The 18,021-nt window shown below is 41.9% G+C and overlaps 2 protein-coding genes across 6 annotated transcripts in view; one reads left to right on the top strand and one right to left on the bottom strand.

Annotated features, from left to right (window-relative positions):
* Positions 1–16,456, bottom strand: part of JPH1 (junctophilin 1) — an 82,809-nt gene extending 66,353 nt beyond the window's left edge. For 3 of the 5 annotated variants that reach the window (XM_064650735.1, XM_064650725.1, XM_064650744.1), the window contains exons 1-2: positions 15,960–16,442; positions 9,407–10,163 (exon numbers count right to left, since the gene is read on the bottom strand). In XM_064650735.1, coding sequence (XP_064506805.1) covers positions 9,407–10,163; positions 15,960–16,338 — 1,136 coding nt within the window. In that variant the 5' untranslated portion in view covers positions 16,339–16,442. Of the gene's footprint in view, positions 1–9,406; positions 10,164–15,959 lie in introns of all 5 variants that reach the window. The other 2 variants (XM_064650762.1, XM_064650753.1) reach the window with 2 other exon arrangements.
* GDAP1 (ganglioside induced differentiation associated protein 1) overlaps positions 16,079–18,021 on the top strand; it is a 32,807-nt gene continuing 30,864 nt past the window's right edge. Inside the window, exon 1 of the mRNA XM_064650794.1 lies at positions 16,079–16,158. The gene's annotated coding sequence lies outside the window, so the exon portion shown is untranslated. The remainder of the gene's footprint in view (positions 16,159–18,021) is intronic.

The raw sequence follows: 18,021 nt of genomic DNA, 5'->3' as shown, positions 1-18,021 counted from the left end.
ATTTGTGAATGGCAGTGTTAGAGAAGTCTGAGGGACAACTGCAAAAGGCTGCACAAAACTCAGTGATCACTCTTAAACGGCAAATGAAGATCAATTTAACTGTAAGAGTGATGTGCAAGGCAGAAGAACCCTAACTTTATTTATGAAGTAAGTGGTTTTGAGATGACCTCATGAATGAGCTCTTGGGAGACTCCTTCTGTTCATCAGATCTGGAAAACTAGATCTTAAGAGGCCAAAAGGAATAATTAATAGGTTGTTTTAGATGTTAAACACTTACATGGGCTTGAGGAGAGACAAACTTGTATGGAGAAATTTATTCCTGGACACTAGCCACACAGAGACCGTGCCTCTGCCTCCCCAGACAAAGAGAGCAAAGAACCGTAGAAGAATGAAGAAGTAGAAAACAAGAAGCACAAATAGAGGAGTACTAAAAGAGGAAGATTGTGGTGAGATAGGCAAAAGAATGCAAGTCAGTGTATGCAAATACACTGTGTACATTAATCACAGAAAAATGAACTAAAGTCATAATATGTTATCACTGATCAATTAGTATTCAAACAGCACTATCCACTGAACTACACCAGTTTTCAGAAAATTAATCCCTTATGATTTGGGAAATATACAATTAGATCAATGTATGGGCCATTAACTAAATCATTTAAATGACTATTCTTCTGCTGTAGTTGTTCAGTGAGAAACATCCTATTCTGTAGAATAATGATCAACAATGTTACAGCACGTTTTCTTATCCTTTGAAGAAATAAGCTGGGAAGGTTCTGTAAAAATTGATTTATTCTTTGAGCAAAACATCAAGTAAATTACTCAAGCTCTGACTAGTACTACTAGTCATATATATGCAACTGTACTAAATACACCAGAAATTGATCTTTTTTGGTTTTGAGAATATTTTTATAGGAGTCAATAACTGAAGTCTAATGACTTTACGCTACAGTTCGTGTGTGACTAACCAGTACAAACAATCCAGATTTTATTTTTTAAATGGATATTTATTTCCACCACAGAAACTCTCTGGAAAGTCAGTAGAGACAGATGCTGTTTGCAGCTTAGCTTCTGAACAATTGTTGTAACAGAGATCAAAACTGAGATGCTGTGTAAATACTAAGGCAAGAATCTGCATAACAGCTCATCTTCTGTGACTACAGAAAAATATTAGTCTTTTCATGTATCTCAGTATCATTAAAAAAGGATTAATGCCATATACATCTGCTAGCTACATTTATTGACTGCAAAGATTCTCTCAACTCCTAAATTAAGTATTCTGAAACCTGGAAAAAATACTTATAATCTGTACAAAGAAATATTTCAAGGAGGTTTGTACACTAAAAAAAGGCTTTCTTAGAAGGTTATTTTAAAAGCAGTGGTGCGGCATTGTTTCATTTATTTTCTGGAAGCAGAAAAAATTTTCAGTCTTATATTAGCAATTTCCTGATCTTAAAGAACTTAGAAAAGCAACTCTGGAGTAACAATTCCTTTTGTAATACAAACACAAGGTAAGACTGGATATACATCAGAACTGCCTTAAAAAAAATAAGTCCCTATTTGAACTTATGGTTGTAAGCAGGTGTACTTGGATATAGGTATTTTGATCAAAAAGTTAAATACCTGAAGCTTTTTAAAATTTCAAGCTGAGGGATGGTACAGGAATAATTTTGCGTATTTTCAGCCACGTAATCTTACTACATTACTAAGAAAAGAAATCAAATCTGTGTAGCAATGTTTATACGATTTATATATTTCAAACAGATGTATTATTCATTCACCAGCAAATAACTGAGGAACAGTCCAAGATTATATTATATTACCAACGAGTTGTTTGTGAAATCTGAGTGAAAAAATGTGCCCCACTGAAGTTAGTGGTATAACTCCCACAGGATTCAAGTAACATATGGTTTCCTCTGAAGAATGCAGAATCAACATTAAAATTATTATCCATAGTAGCTCAAGACTTACTTTAAGATTAAATGCTTACCATAGCATTTAATCTGTTATCTTTAAACAGACTATGCAGCAAAGTAATTAAAGTTCATTTTGAACCTAAGGCAGCTCTTTGTACTGAAGCAACAGGTCTTATATAAATACCTCTGGTATTTGTTGGATCCTATTCCTAAATACAATATTCATATTTCAGCTATAATAAGTAAAGTATCTCCAAGGCGTGTGAGGCACTAGCCTTGCAAGTGACCAGTTTAGTTTCTTGAGTAAAGTGAGATTGGTAGAGTCAGCTAAATCCATCATGGAAAGCTGTGTGTGGTGCACATAATTCAGTGCCATTTGGAATGACTGGCAGCTGCCTTCTAGTGTGGACACAAGCTGTACTATCACATGCATATAATTCCAGCTCTCCCTAGAAATCACAGTTTGTTCAGGTCAAGCTGAGCACACTGGTCACACAGGGCAATGAATGCAACAAAGGAACTGGCTACTGAACCATTTAGTACTCCTTCTTGACAGTTCCACACGCTTCATATAACCCCACCAAATGTGGGGTTTTCGGCTTACTGAAAATTACTCTGAATTAAGGTGATGAAAAACAGAAGCAGAGGTTGTTAAATAACTGAGGTACTATGGACACTGGTGCTCTGAGGCGCAGAACTGAACCCTGCCGTTCAGCAGCAGGGGCTGCCCAGTGACTTGACACCAATGCCCCAGGCTGGGGTAGCACCAGGCTGGGTAAATTGCGATCCTCTGAATCATCATCATCACCAAACATTACAAAAGCCCTCTAATGGCTCCAGGAGGCCACTATGACAGCAAGGGAGAGCAGGGACCCAAGAAAGTCCACGCTGTGGCAGTGGGTTTGCTCCCAAATGAAATCAGTACACTGGGTCTTCACTACCAAGTAAATCCTGCTGCACCTTCCTCCTGCATCCACTTGTAACAATTTGAGATGCCTTCACAGTGATGCAGAACAAAGCAGCCTGCTCATGAGACAAGATCACAACCAGAATTTCAGTAGTTTCTATTAAAAAAAAAAAGGCTGAAACTTAGCCATAGCATCTGTCGATTTGGACACAAACATGTTTAAAATTGAGCTGTCTAAAAAGGGTACTCTGAAAAAGAAATTGCTGCAGAAAACACAGCAGTTCAGTGCTCCGCTTAAGAGGTCTTCCTGACTAGAGGCTTGCTAGTCACTGCTATCTGAGCACAGACAGCTAATTAACAACGAGGAACTGCTCCATATTATTAGTAGCAAGATATTGATTTTACTGTTATCTTGATCTCATATCCTTTCATAGGCTTTTGCCAGTTTCTTTCCATTTGTTGAGCACTGCCATTTTCCCAGACTGCAAGGTCTCTAGCCAGTGTGATTTGTTTGTGCAGTGCCTAACACAAAGGCACCGTTATCCTTCACCAAACCTCAGGTGCTCATTTAATGAGAGCCCATTACAATATTACTTTTAAGGTGGTCAGAAGTTCTTGTGGCACACTATGACAGTACATACATCTTATTTAAAACTTACTGAAAACTTTAAAGTAATTAAAAGTATTTAGCTTCTGTGGAAAAGAGAATAAAAAAGAAATTACCATTCTTTAATCTGCTTGGTTTATGATCTGAAAGATAATGAAGTATAAGGAAAATATCAACAAGGAAAGATTTTTTCTTTTGTTTTTTTTTCTCCCTTTTCCTCCACACACTATCTTCTGGTTCATATTTCTTACCCTCGCTGTACTTGCATCTTGTCCCTCTGTGTCCCTGCAAAGTTTGTTTTTTCTCAGAGTCAACACTTAAAGGGGAAGACCTTTTAAGGGGAACACTACCTAGAAAAAAATCTGGAGGAGGGGGGGGAAAGAGCCTGGTTCTGAAAGCTCAATTCTGAATGCATAAAATTGACTTTTCTGAAAGAATTTGGTACATGAAGGGTTGTATGTAAACAAACATCATTCCTTCTGCTTCCAGTGCTACATGTTTACTTACAGGACTAACGTTATTTTAAAAACCACCCAGCAATGCTGAGTATTGAAGGTAAGTTTATATTCAAATTCTGAAAATTAATTCCAGAAACATTACAGTTTTTACCATCGTAAGTACTGATGAAGACAAAATTAATATAATACACTATAATGAGAACTTAAGTGATTTTATACTAAGAAAGAAGTACTCCAATACAATTCCAATTTATATTGAACTACAGAGGGATATCTCCTTTGAATGAGACATATGACAGTAATGAAAAGGAAGTTCAAAACCTCTAAAGTGAGAATTACGTGACAGCTTCAAAATGAGTTTCGACTTGACTCTTAGTTAAATGGACATTTGGGGCTTTTAAATATCTTCCAAAGGGCTCTTCCAAACATACATCTTCCAGCATTTGAAGCACTTCACATGCGTAGAAGAGAATTTATCAAAAGTTTCTGGAAAGCAGCTTTTCTTTTTAGAAAGGAAAACGCAAAAAAGGCATACAAACCTGACTGCTTTTTGCACAATGTGTTAAAGACAAATTTGAATTAATTACTGCCAACAATAATGATATTAAAAAAGCAACTTTTAATATTTTGAAAGCAAAAAATATTGAACATACTTCTGAAGTTTCTCAAATTCTGGGATTTTTATATTTGCATTGAGATATTTTTCCTTAAATACAGCTAGTAAAAGTCTAATACACAATCAATACTATTAAGCTGTGCTATAATTTTAAAAGCATTTTTATTCATGGCTAATTTATAATCTGTTTTGAATTCAGACCTGTGTAGCAGAGGCTGCTAATTACTTCCCTGATACAGAAGCTTTTTATACATCCCACAATTTTGTGATCTGGTGTCTTTTGAGAAATGCTGCTATGCTTTCCAAAACATCTCAGTACAAATGTCTCAAAAATCCAAAGGCTAAGTTAGGAGAGTCAGTGTAAATTCAGGTTCAGAGAAGCACTATTTACCCCAACTTTTAGATTTTTCTGTATACACCAAACTGCCATTTTAGATAAAGGAAGAGTACACAGATTATTAAGGAGGACTTTTAGACACAAAAAGACATCAGGAATATAAAGCAAAACAGTGGTTGGTCTTGTTGACGACTGTGTGGACATCTGTCATAGGTCAAACTACCAGCCAAAGCTGTCATGACCAGCAGGGAGCTATGAAGAGGAGTATGGTCTGTTTTCAGAGCAAACACTTTGGGAATAAACAATACAGGAAGAACAGCATGCAACTCAAAGCTGCATTGAAAAGACACTTATCTGGATAAGAGTCAAGGTTTCTAGCCCTTTTGAATGAAAAGCTGGATATTAGATGATTTTGGGGGTGAGAAAAGGTCTATCTAGAGAGTTCTTCCACTAATGTAATGGAAATCTACAGTAAGCACACATTGCTGGTGACATCTGCCCAGTCTGAAACACAGAACGTTTTACAGGCCAGTGTGCAATGAGGTTATGCCATATGGGCAGAACCACCTTAGTATTACATATTAGAGAGATGATAAAAGGTACTCTTCCTTCCAGACATTTCGTGTAGTAGTGATCATTAGAAAGAGACAAGACCACCATCCTCACATTTGTCTGAAAAGACATTGCAGGAATGCTACTGTCTGAAGGATTAACGTACTATTAATATATCAGTTTGGTAAAAAATGCAGTCACACTAATACTGGTCCTCAAGTTTCAGTGAGATGGAAGTTCTTTCATCATGAACTGTACCAATCCAGTCAACCTAGAATTTAGCAACTGTTGGAAGCTTTTTCCTCAGTGCTACTCTAGAATGTCTCCCAGATAACCTGGCTCTTAAGACAGTCAGTGCTACTGACTCTGGCAGTATGACAGTCCCTTAGTTCACACAGTGCCATGGCCTTGCTCCTACTCATTGCTACTAAAGGCAATTCTGAAAACTCGAGAAATGGGAAGGGTTGTGTCATTCTTACTAGGTGAGTCCAGCATGCACTCACAAGTCAAGTTAATGCATTCTTCGTGCCTGACAATGCCTGACTTGGTGTCAGGTCTTTGGGCTTTGAATCAGTGCGAGTATAGTTAATGCAATGGCTACTAAAAAGACAGGAAACCTCAATCTGCAATCTTGCTATCCATACTGGTAGTCATGAGTCTGTTTCAAAGAGACTCTCAGTTAAGAAACCAGAAGGAGAGATAGATAGCCCAGGATCACAGCTGCACTCTACAGCTGATGCTTTCTGTTGTTGCACTTCCAAAAACGTATTTTCAAGAAATAAACACTGTTTTCATGAATTGTTCCAAAAGAAGCAATTTGAACTCTGTCCTCCACCTAAAATCGAAGGGAAGGAAAAGCAAATAAAACTCTTCAGAGACATATCCCTTCTTAAAGAGGAAGTGCATACACTGTTGCCTTGGAACCTAATGGTCTCAGACTACAATTTCTTAATAGCTTTACATTGACTCCCCCTTTCCACGCATCACATCAACCCACATTTTTCAGAACTAGGACTTATTATGTACTGACAGAACATTAAACTGTCAGTACTTTCTTCAAGTTACCTATTATTGATCTGCTTTGCTAACATGGTATGCTGTCATACAATCACAGAATATTCTCAGTTGGAAACCTCCCACAAGGATCATCACGGAATCAGAGAATCAGCTGGGTTGGAAGGGACCTCCGAGATCATCAAGTCCAACTCTTGATCCAACACCACCATGGATACTAGACCATGGCACTAAGTGCCACATCCAATCTCATCTTAAAAACCTCCAGGGATGGAGAATCCACCACTTCCCTGGGCAGCCCATTCCAATGCCTGATTACCCTCTCTGTAAAGAATTTCTTCCTAATATCTAACCTAAACCTCCCCTGGCAGAGCTTAAGACCATGCCCGCTTGTCTTACTGATAGTTGCCTGGGAGAAGAGACCAACCCCCACCTGGCTACAACCTCTTTTCAGGTAGTTGTAGAGAGGGATGAGGTCTCCCCTGAGCCTCCTCTTCTCCAGGCTAAACAACTCCAGCTCCCTCAGCCTCTCCTCACAGGACTTGTGTTCAAGTCCTTTCACCAGCCTCGTTGCTCTTCTCATGGGGTTGTTGTGGCCAGTGTGGAGGACCCGGCCCTTGGCTTTGTTGAACCTCATCTCGTTGGAATCAGCCCAACTCTCCAGCCTGTCCAGGTCCCTCTGCAGAGCCCTCCTGCCTTCCAGTTCATTGACACTCCCCCCCAGCTTAGTGTCATCTGCAAATTTACTGATGGTGGACTCAATCCCCTCATCTAAATCATCAATAAAGATATTAAATAGAACTGGGCCCAACACTGATCCCTGGGGGACACCACTGGTGACCGGCTGCCAACTGGATGCAGCACCGTTCCCCACCACTCTCTGGGTCTGGCCCTCCAGCCAGTTCCTAACCCAGCACAGAGTGCCCCTGTCCAAGCCTTGGGCTGCCAGCTATTTCAGGGGTATGCTGTGGGAGACGGTGTCAAAGGCTTTGCTGAAGTCCAGGTAGACTAAATCCACAGCCTTCCCCTCATCCACCAGGCAGGTCACTTGATCATAAAAGGAGATCAGGTTGGTCAGACAGAACCTGCCCTTCCTAAAGCTGTGCTGGCTGGGTCTGATCCCTTGTCTATCCTGTAGGTGCTGTGTGATTGCTCTGAGGATGATCTGCTTCATAACCTTGCCAGGCACTGAGGCTGACGGGCCTGTATTTTCCTGGGTCCTCCTTCCGGCCCTTTTTGTGGATTGGCGTGACATTTGCCAACTTCCAATCATCTGGGACCTCCCCAGTGAGCCAGGACTGTTGATAAATGATGGAGAGTGGCTTGGTGAGCTCTTCCGCCAGCTCCCTCATCACCCTTGGGTGGATCCCATCTGGTCCCATAGACTTGTGGAGATCCAAGTGGTTCAGCAAGTCGCTAACTGTTTCCTCCTGGATTACAGGGGGGCTATTCAGATTCTTATCTCTTTCTACAAGCCCCAGAAGCCAGCTGTCTTCAGGACAACCTGTCTTACTGTTGAAAACTGAGGTAAAGAAGGTGTTAAATACCTCAGCCTTTTCCTCATCTTTGATAACTATATTCCTGCCCATGCCCAGTAAAAAATGGAGGTTTTCCTTGCCCCTCCTTTTGCTATTGATGTATCTGTAGAAGGACTTTTTGTTATCCTCCACAGAAGTGGCGAGATTAAGTTCAAGTTGTGCCCGTGTCTCTCTAATTTTCTTTCTACATGACCTAACTATATTCCTAAACTCTTCCTAAGTAGCCAGCCCTTTTTTCCATCAAGTCCAACTCTGAAGTGAATGGCCTCTATGGGTTCACCTTACATATATTTATAGAAGTAACTGAGTATATGCTACCCTCTAGTTACTTAGGTGACCAGTACTCAGAAAGGTTCTTCACCAGTGTGCTAAATTCTTCATGTTAGTGTCTCAATTACTTTTTGCTGTGAGCCATCTATATATTCAAGCTCTTCCACTTACGCACGTTTTAGTATTCTCCGTATTCCTTATGACTGTCAGAAAAAGGATGGTCACTGAGGACACACTAGTGACCACACTAAATCAGGAATCAGTTGTTCAGCTCTAAGTGTAATGTGACATCCTCTTTCTAAAATAGCATGAAGATTTTCTTTCACGCACATTTCTGGACTCTTTTTTTTATCCAAAGCATATTTCAAAAAAAGACTGCCTGAGGAAACAAACTAAAACCAACAACAGAGAAACTGACACAGAAAGTTATTGGAAGGCATTAAAAATTAAATAGCTTTTTGAAGAGCTCTCAAACTTAATAGTAAAGCCCATTAAAATTGTCTATACTGATTTAATTTGTAACAATTCTATTTCAAACAACTTTGGTTGGTTGTTGTTTAGGAGTTCAAAGTGTAAATGACATCTTTCCCCACTGCTAATACCTATACACTTCTCCCATCTCAAACACTCGGCAGAGGCAGAGGGAGAAGACAACCACCACTATTTGAAGAGGTGGTCTTATGATCAGACAACTCAGGAGAAGCATTCTCCAAAATGGAAGAGTCCTCATACAGAACTCTTCTGGCAGATACTGCCCTGGCAACCAAATGAACAGCCTCTAAGAACGACAGCACCGACCATTATTCTTATGTTGTTCATGCCACCGTCTCTCAGATAAACAGATGCATCTTAAGATGCCCAAGATCGAGCAACTTCAGTGATTTTCAGATGCTACTCAAAAAAATCAACAATACAATAAGCATAATTGGAACATGCTTATGGAAAGATATTCAATCTTTGCTTCATGTCTCCCAAATAATCTGCTACATTACCTCACCAGTTTTATTTTCCAAACAGGTTTAAAGGCATAACACAGCAGCTCTTGAGTGAAAGCAAAAATGTACTGAGAATGGAAATTTACTTTTACAGTATATCATGGAACATACACAAACATCTTTACTCAAAGGAGCTGAAGTTCTAAGTTTTGTATGTGTAATGCTAAGCAAGTACTCACTGAAGTCAACAACATACCTTGAAGTTGCAATTTCCACTTTGGTTCTTGCCATGGCAGCTGCTCGCTGTGCACCCTCTATTGCTCTATCCACCTTTTCTCTAGTTTTTGTGTTTCGTATTGGTATAAGTTGCTTTCTTATTCCACGGACCAAAATGTTATTTTTATACTTTCCCTCTTCTTTGGTGCCATCTGGAAACATCGTACATCCATATCCGTGCCTCCTGTTATTCAGCCATTCTCCTTCATATTTCATACCATTTGAACGCTCACTGATACCAAAACCACTGCGCTTGTCATTCTTCCATTCACCCATATAGGCTTCTGTAGTGGTGGCATCGACATGGTCTTCCATAGGGCTATAATCACAGTCACCGTCTCCAAAACTAATTGTAGAGTTGGCATCGCTAGAACTAATTCTGCTCATAGCAGCATCACTCCTGACAGAGCTCCGTTTGCTAGATATCGATGACCTAGATTCTGATTTTCTAAGTTTTATACTACCAAGAAGGGATCCTCTTCTGAACAAGCCTCCTTTTTTCTTAATGCCCATGGCTTCTGGATCACTGTGAAAATTGAGCACAAAACCTCCTCTTGTTCCAGCCGGGCTGTCTGAGGTGACGTCATGCAGAACAGTGCCGTTGCTCTGCTCGCTCCGAAGTGAAGCTAGAGACGTTCGGAGGGGTGAACGGATCACAGTGGCCATGCCATAGGGTACGCTCTGACGCACACCGTATCCATGTCGCATCCCTCCTGTCCACTGCCCCTGGTACGTACCTTTTAAAGGAATAAGGAGAAGTTAAATTCAGGAAGCTGTAGCAGACATAGCACTCTACATCCAGTATGCTACAGGCAATACCATACTGTCAGCTCTGGTTCTGGTAAGAAGTAACGCAGAAAAATCACAGCACATGACACAGCAGATAAACTACTTTTGTTACTTGTTTTTCTTATATTTTTCTGCTTAGCAAATGCTTCACTCTCACAGCTGAACTAATTTATTTTGGCAACTAAGACACAGTAGCTATAATCATAAGCATTTTTGAATGGATCTGTCCAGGAAAATTCAAAGAGAAGTTTCTAAAGCAGGACTCCCTCCACATTTTCTAAGGTGGACTGATGGGAAGTGGTCAGCAGAAATAGATCCACATAATATGCAGTCAGCTGAAGAGGGAGAAACGGATGGAGAGAGCAGGACACTTATGGCTCTTGCCTCCAGCTGCTCACAGAAAGGGCAAGTAGAAGTAAACGTCCTGTTATCCTGGGTTTAAGGTGGCTACAGGTTGTCAGGACCTATATGACAATACACTAAACTGTCTTCAGATGAGCCTTTGGATCTGCTCATATAAATCTCTATTGTAAAATTAAATCTTTTAAAGTTTTTGCGTGCATTCAAATGAAAGAACAAAACCTTGGTACTTCCTTCTCTTTAGGAACTCTTCATATCAACACTTTATGGTATCCCCAGTACATAAACATGCACTGCATTATGTTGTGACAGTGATCAGAAGCATGAATCCTTTAGCCCTTTTTTTGCCTTTCATTTGCTCTGCAGTATGTAAGAAAGAGAAGGCAGTATCAAACAGAATATTGCACAACATTCTATCAAACATATTTAACCACAACTATTTTTGTAAAAATTTTTAAACAGCAGTGTAAGAAAGAGCAACATGGTATATGTTATGAAAAGTAATGGATATCCACGCAAAGCTGCATTTGAACCAAACCCCACCTTTAACAGATTACTACTGCTAACAATTTTTTTCTTATATTCTCAAAAGGCATTCTCGTTTTGACATTTGCCAGTGTCTGGTCTCTGAAAGCCATTTGTACCAGAAGTTCCAAAGGAAGGTAGCAGGAACTCCACAACTAGCAAATACAAGATAATCACTTTCTAGTATAATTTCACTCAAATTTCCATTAAACTGCTTTAAGCTTCTCAAAATGAAGCCTCTTGCCTACCAAGTGCTGCTTCTTTTTTTTTAAAACAAAGCTATTTTAAATCTGAATATTCTCACAGAGCGATGAATAAGCAATCTTTAAAATATCTTTTTTTATTTTGCTCTGCTTTAATTGGAGCACCTACTAACTATTCAGAGAACTGAACATCAAATGTCAAATTAAGTGATTGATAAAATTTTTGTGAAAATATTTGTCAAATATCTGCAGTTTCAGATGTATCTTAAAGACTCACTGGCTTTGAGATTCTATCTCCTTTGTATAAGCATACTGTTTTGGTTGTGTGCATCTATCAAGTACTGCTTTGCTGAATTATCTCTTCTTCTAAGTTTTATTTCAATTTGCTAAGTCTGTTTTCTTTATTATATAACACTAGATAGGTTCTACAACATAACTATTTTGTGTTGGTAGAAAATTCTACCAAGTGGAAGGTTTTTGTCTTAACAGATGGCTGCTGACACAAACAAACAACTTTCTTAGTTTCTTTCTCATTCTCTGTATCCTGGATACCTCCTGCTGCACTGGTTGTAAGGGTGCTGAATCTAGGAACATGATTATTTTAAAAAACTCAGCATATGGGGAAGAACAAATAGAAACATGAGCACAAAGCACTGGTATGACGTATTCTGTAAATACTGCAAATATACAGCCACATTGTAATTTTTTTTGTTTTATTAAACAGACATTTCCTAGAAATATATTAATATTTTATGAGCATAAATTACTTCATTTTGTCCCTAATTATTTCTGGGATCCCCTTAGTATTCCAATGATATGCTGGAGCTAAGAATCTGGCTACACATACTTATGGCTGCATATAATAATCTAACATTCTGCACCATTTAATTTCATTTTGAAATAATAAATCTAAGTGTAATTTTGATTATACCACAATATTACATTAGAGCAGCAACTCATAATTATGGCTCTCCATGTTGCTATTTGAATGTCAGACTTGAAGCAGAATCAATTTATTTCAGTATAGAATTTAATAAAAGTATAAAGGGTCAGCCTTTTTCATATTAATATTTTAATTAATAAACACGGAAAGCTCAAAAATACTTAACTAATTTAGGACTTGTATTTTTCCCTACTCTATAATGAAATGGAAGTGATCACTATTGTTCATAAGGGCATTAGAACAAGAACAATTGATGTGCTGCTATTCACTAGTCCAATTTTTCTTTCTGCTGGGGAAATAAAATCAATGCCAACTTCTTCTAAAGAGAAGCTTTCCTTTATTTTTCGACTTATATTTTAAAGGAAAAGTATTTTAAAGGCATATGGAGGGCAGTGTCCAGAATGCAGATACAAGAGACTTGTACAGTAATTTGACTGACTATATCAGCCTTTAACTGCATCACCTTATTTAACAAAAAAAAATTAGAAATCTTTAAATGAGCAAGATAAGGTATGTCAATGTTTCAAAATAATGAAATACTACAATGTATAAGACATGATAAAAAGTTTTTCCCATATATGAAGATACAAACATATGCACTATTTACCTCTCGATATAGATATAAATATGAATGATATATCAACAAGCACACCTTATCATGTTTCACCTTATACTGTAGTTGACTGTCAAAAGCAGTTCCTATAAGGGTCAACTGCTAAAATTTTAATTTTTAACACTGTAATTATCGATCTAATTTAAAGTTTTATTTGACCATAAAACAATAACATTGTTCAGCACTGATTTTTCAAAAGCTAGGCTTGCTATCCCTTGAAACATTCAGCCACAAGTTCTACTGATCATCTATCTGGTGTTTAACTGGTTCCTTTGAAAAGGTGTTCACACATTAAAAAGTATATTTTTTTTCCTTTTCTTTTTGTTGGCAAGTTGTTCCAAGATACAATTTCCTATCCTGTCTCCTTAGAGTTACATTATGTCAAACCTTCTAAAACACCTTTGGTGCATCTGACAGTTGTAAATGTCATTGCCCACTTGCAGCTAAAATTTAAAACTACACTTGAAAAAAACTGAGAGGCCAAGGACCCATTTAACTACTGCAATTGCTCTTATCCTTTACTTACGTATTCTGTGCTTTAACAAATTCGTTGTTATATCAAGATTTTTGCATGCTTTTCAGACTCAAATGTTAGATAAGCACAGACCTAGAAAGAAGAGCTCTCAGAAATCAATGAACATACGTACTACTGATGACCTCTGCTTAGGGTGCTTTTGCCACTGATCTCCCTCTGTGGAACATGACCACACAACCAGTTATTGCTACTGTTGGAAGGACCATAAATAACTCATTTAGACATACTGAAGTTTCAAATTAGGCCACAGTCCCTGCATAAGAAAAGCTCTGGTAGGTTTGCAGATTCACACAGATTCAACAAACCTAGGGAGTTTAAAGGAGGCACAAAAATCCAGACTGCCGTCGGGAACGGTCTGACAGGACACTTTAAGGCCCTACATAATCACATGCAACAAACGGAGGATCATGGTTTATAACTCACAGTGTTTTCCCCAGAGATTAGACTGAGTGACAAATTTAAGCATCTGAACACAGCATGATATTTATTACTCATGTTGTGTGAAGTGTTGTGTGCAGAAACACTGAGGAACACTGTCAATGCTTATTTTCCTTTCCCCTCCCTAAACCACATCTCCTAAAACCACCAATGCATTCTAAAACAATATACTAGGGAAAGAAACAAAAAGAGAAAAAAATAGCAGCAAAGAGGCCTAGAGTATAGCAAGTTTGAAAACAAACTGGCAAGTGGCAGAGTCTAAAGAGTTATTTCCCTACGCTGGTATTCTCGGGTCATCAAGAGAGCTTTTCTGCAAATATTTGAAAGTATATTAAAGACACATATGTAAATCTGGTTCCCTTATAAAAACATTTCAGACATTCTTCTGGTGTGCAAGTACGGCTATTGTTTCCAGAGCACAAAAACAAAAACACATCTGCAAACATCTATGACGTACTGCTCTGCTTCATTCATGAGTACTTTCATTAAAATCAATGGGACTTCCCACCCTCTGTTTGTATGAACTGCAACATGCAAAAGTCTGAGGCTATGACAACAGATTTCAGGTAACAGGGCTAAAAATTGTGCAGCGTAAACCGCACACTTCATATGCTGTTCCAAGTCTAAAAATTTAGAGAATTTACCTCCAATAATCAGTATTATATTAAGATTTTTAAAAGATCCACAAGAAGTCTAAAGAAAAAAGAACTTATTAATAAGAACCTGAATTTGAAAAGGTGATTTCTAGAAGATTTACTGGAATGGCAATTTACTTTTCCAGGTCAAAAAATTTAAAAATTAAATAAATAAATAAAAAAAGATGGCCCTGCAAATTCAGCTGTTCTTCTGCGTGTAATTTATTAGCTAAAACAAATATAATAAAAAGCATATTGCATAGTGAAAGTGAAAATAAAATCCTGATCTCTTTCAGACTTTGATTTTGGTACTGTTTTCCTTTTTTTTTTTAATCCACGAACACACATCTCAGCTGACTTTGAACATCAGAACTTTCCACACCAGAAAACAATTTTCAGACAGCTACAAATATGCATAAACAAGGAGACAGAAAGGTGCAAAACCCATGTTACTTTTCATTTTCTGAATGAGTCTTACCAAACCTGTTAGATTTTTCCAAGTTGAAGAGCAACTCTACAGAAGTTGCAGGTGGCACTTCCACTGATGCCAACGACATTATAGCAGCAAAGGATGAATTAAAGAGTATCAGGCTTATTTGGCGTGCACAGCATGAAGTGACAGAAGTACAATAACTGTAACTGAGGGCTCCAGTGAGGTCCAGTCCTCAGTGACCTTACTGAACCCTGACTTCTTGACCGTTCCCGGCTTTGGCAGAAGGGCGGATCGCCCCGTTCCCTCCGCACGCCTACCGAGAGCTCAGCCCCGGAACATTTGCTTTGTCGTGGTGAAAGGTGTGAGAAGCAGGTCTGTGTAACTTCACTACACACCTCGTGCTTTGAGCAGTATGCTTTAAACTATCCCGTATTTTGGTAAAAATAGTACTTTTTACATGAGGGTGGACCCAAGTTTCATTGATTTTACGCAAGCTGCGTACCCACTCCATTACCCTCAGTCTCCTGTTTACCAGCTGAGCGCACAAAGCCACCCCTGCCCGCACAGCAGCACCGCACAAGGGCTCTGTTATTAAGTTCTTGCCGTTTCCCCACGGCCACGGTGCGAAGACAGCGAGGCGGCGGGGCTCGCCCGCCTCTGGCCGCCCCCGCCATCGCTACCGCGGGCGGGGAGCAAGGAAAGCCGTCTGCAGGCGGCCGTAATACGGATTTCTACCAGCTGGCCGGGAGAAAGCGCCGAGCCTGGGCAGCACAGCCCTCCCGGAGCGCAGCCGGGGCCGGGCGGCTCCTCACGCAGCGGGGCGGGGCGGGCGCCAAGCACCTGTGGCGCTCCCTGGCCGCCAGCCGGGCCTCGGGGGCGGATAGGGAACGGCGCACGGCCTCGGGCTAGGGAAGGAGGAGAGACCCCGGTGAGGGCGCGGGGGTGGAAGGAGGGGCCGTTCCCGCGGCGCGCCCACGCAGGCGCCCCCCACCCCCCCCCATTCCTGCCCGCCCGTCCCCCGGCGCCGCCGCGCGCGGGGCGCCCCCCGCCGGCGCCCACCTCCGTCCCCGTAGGTCTCTACGCCGTATCCGTCCTGCAGCCCGTTGCTCCAGGTGCCCTCGTAGCGGGCCGGCGTGCTGAGGCTCTGCCGCACCCCGTAGCGCCCCTTGAAGCCGTGAGACCACTCGCCGCGGTACATCCACCTGCCCTTCGTCTCCACGCCCAGACCGTGGCGCTTGCCTTGCGCCCAGTAGCCCAGGTAGGTGTTGCCGCTGGGCCAGGTGTAGCCGCCCGCCACCTCGAAGCCGTGGGACCAGGAGCCGGCGTACTCGCCCTGCCCCTTGGGCCCGGTGCAGATGCCGTGCCCGTGGGCTTTCCCGTCCTCCCAGCCGCCGCAATAGGTGCCGCCATCGTCGAAGTCGAACCGGCCGCCCGTCATCCAGGGCAGCGGGGCGAGCGCGGCGCCGCCGCCGCCTCCTGCCCGCCTTCCCTTCCCTGCTCCGCCTGCCCTGCCCTGCCTTCCCCTCCCGCCCGCCGACAGCTCCGGCGCTCCCCGCGACTGCGAGCGCTCCGCCGGCCGGCCGCCCGCGCCCAGCCCAGCCGCAGCCTCGCGGCGGCGAGCGGCGCCCGCCCCCCGCTCCTCCCCGCCCGCCCCTCCGCGCCCGCCCGGTTCCGCCCCCGGTGTGGCCGCCGCCGCAGCCGCGGGGCAGGTGCGCGCCCCTGGGGCGGGCCGGGGGCTACGGTGGCTGCCGCCGCACCTAGATAGACTCTTCCCCCGGGAGCGACCGGGCAAAGGCGGCTGCCCCCGGGGGAGGTCTCCGTGTGCCCTTCGTTCCCGGGAAAAGGTGCCCCCCGGTGGTCGGGGACGCGCGTGTCCCGGGGCGGGGCGAGACCGGGAGCGCGCAAACCGCGCCGGGGCCCCCGCGGTGCTCGGGGGGCAGCGGCGACTCCGCGCTCCGGCTGCGCTGCCCTGCGCTGCCCTGCCCTGCGCTGCCCTGCCCTGCCCTGCCTCGGCGCTGCCCGCCCCGCGGGTTCCCGAACAGGTTGCAGCTGCACCTGCAACGCAGGCAAAATGAGAGGGCTTTCGAGTGCTACTTGTGAGTCTTCATTTGCCTTTTTTTTTTTTTTTTTTTTACTTTACACTTTCCCTGAGCTTGAAGACTAGCTTTCAGCTGAAGTTGTTCGTGCAGGGCAGAGCCGAGTTGTGGTTTGTCCCTTTTCCAAACCACACGTGGAGCTCACCGTGTTCCACGGGTGGAGAAATGAGGGGTAAAAGGAACGTGGATGGTATCGAGGCTGCTGGGAACTTCATAAGTCACTCTCATTATACCATCAGCCTCACGGCCGACGGGTGACTGAAGGGCGCTAAATCCTGCCAAGCCCTCCTTTGCCAGATATTTGATAATCAGATAGAAATATAAGGGCGAATGACAGGAGAAACATGGAAGAGTAGAAACAGTAGACAGAATAGTGGAGAAGGGATTGAAACCTCCTGTCATAGGGCATCTTAGCTTTCTGTTCTTTCACAGTTACAACCCAGGACTGGAAGAAAATCTGAAATAAAATGTTCCTCTTCAATGGGGGTTTTGTTAAAAGCATGAATCATCGTTGTCAGTCATGGAGAGTGGTACTATCTGGACATAGATGATTTGGAAACATGAAGAAATAGCAATAGCTATGTTAGGAGTAATGAGTAAAACCAGAAACATAATTGTAAATGAAGGATTTGAACAAAAGGCATCGGAAGTTGAAACAGTTAAGCTTCAGAAATCTCTGCCGAATTCAGCCCAGTTATAAGCAGTTTTGACTTAAACCTAAATGAAATTAAAATATTGCACATACTAAACATATCCATTGAAGTTAAAATTTTCAAGCTTTGTCCTTCACAGCACATTGTTCTGTGTACATTTTTATGCCATGCTTACACAGTTCAGTGCCAAAGTATCTCCATTCTAGGGGAGAGTTGAGCACCATAACTGATAGATGCCTCTGTTGTCTTTTGTCATAGTAAGAAGTGTGTGCTATAAAGCCTTGTTTCTATTCCAATAAGAGGATTTCTAATTCTGGTTGAACATGCATAGATAGAAGACTCTGCACACATATTTGGACACATATGTACAAA

Source organism: Pseudopipra pipra, chromosome 1 (assembly GCF_036250125.1).
Source record: "Pseudopipra pipra isolate bDixPip1 chromosome 1, bDixPip1.hap1, whole genome shotgun sequence".
In the NCBI taxonomy this organism is placed as follows: Eukaryota; Metazoa; Chordata; class Aves; order Passeriformes; family Pipridae; genus Pseudopipra; species Pseudopipra pipra.
The sequence above is the reverse complement of the archived record's forward strand: the minus strand, read 5'-3'. Positions and strand labels throughout refer to the sequence as shown.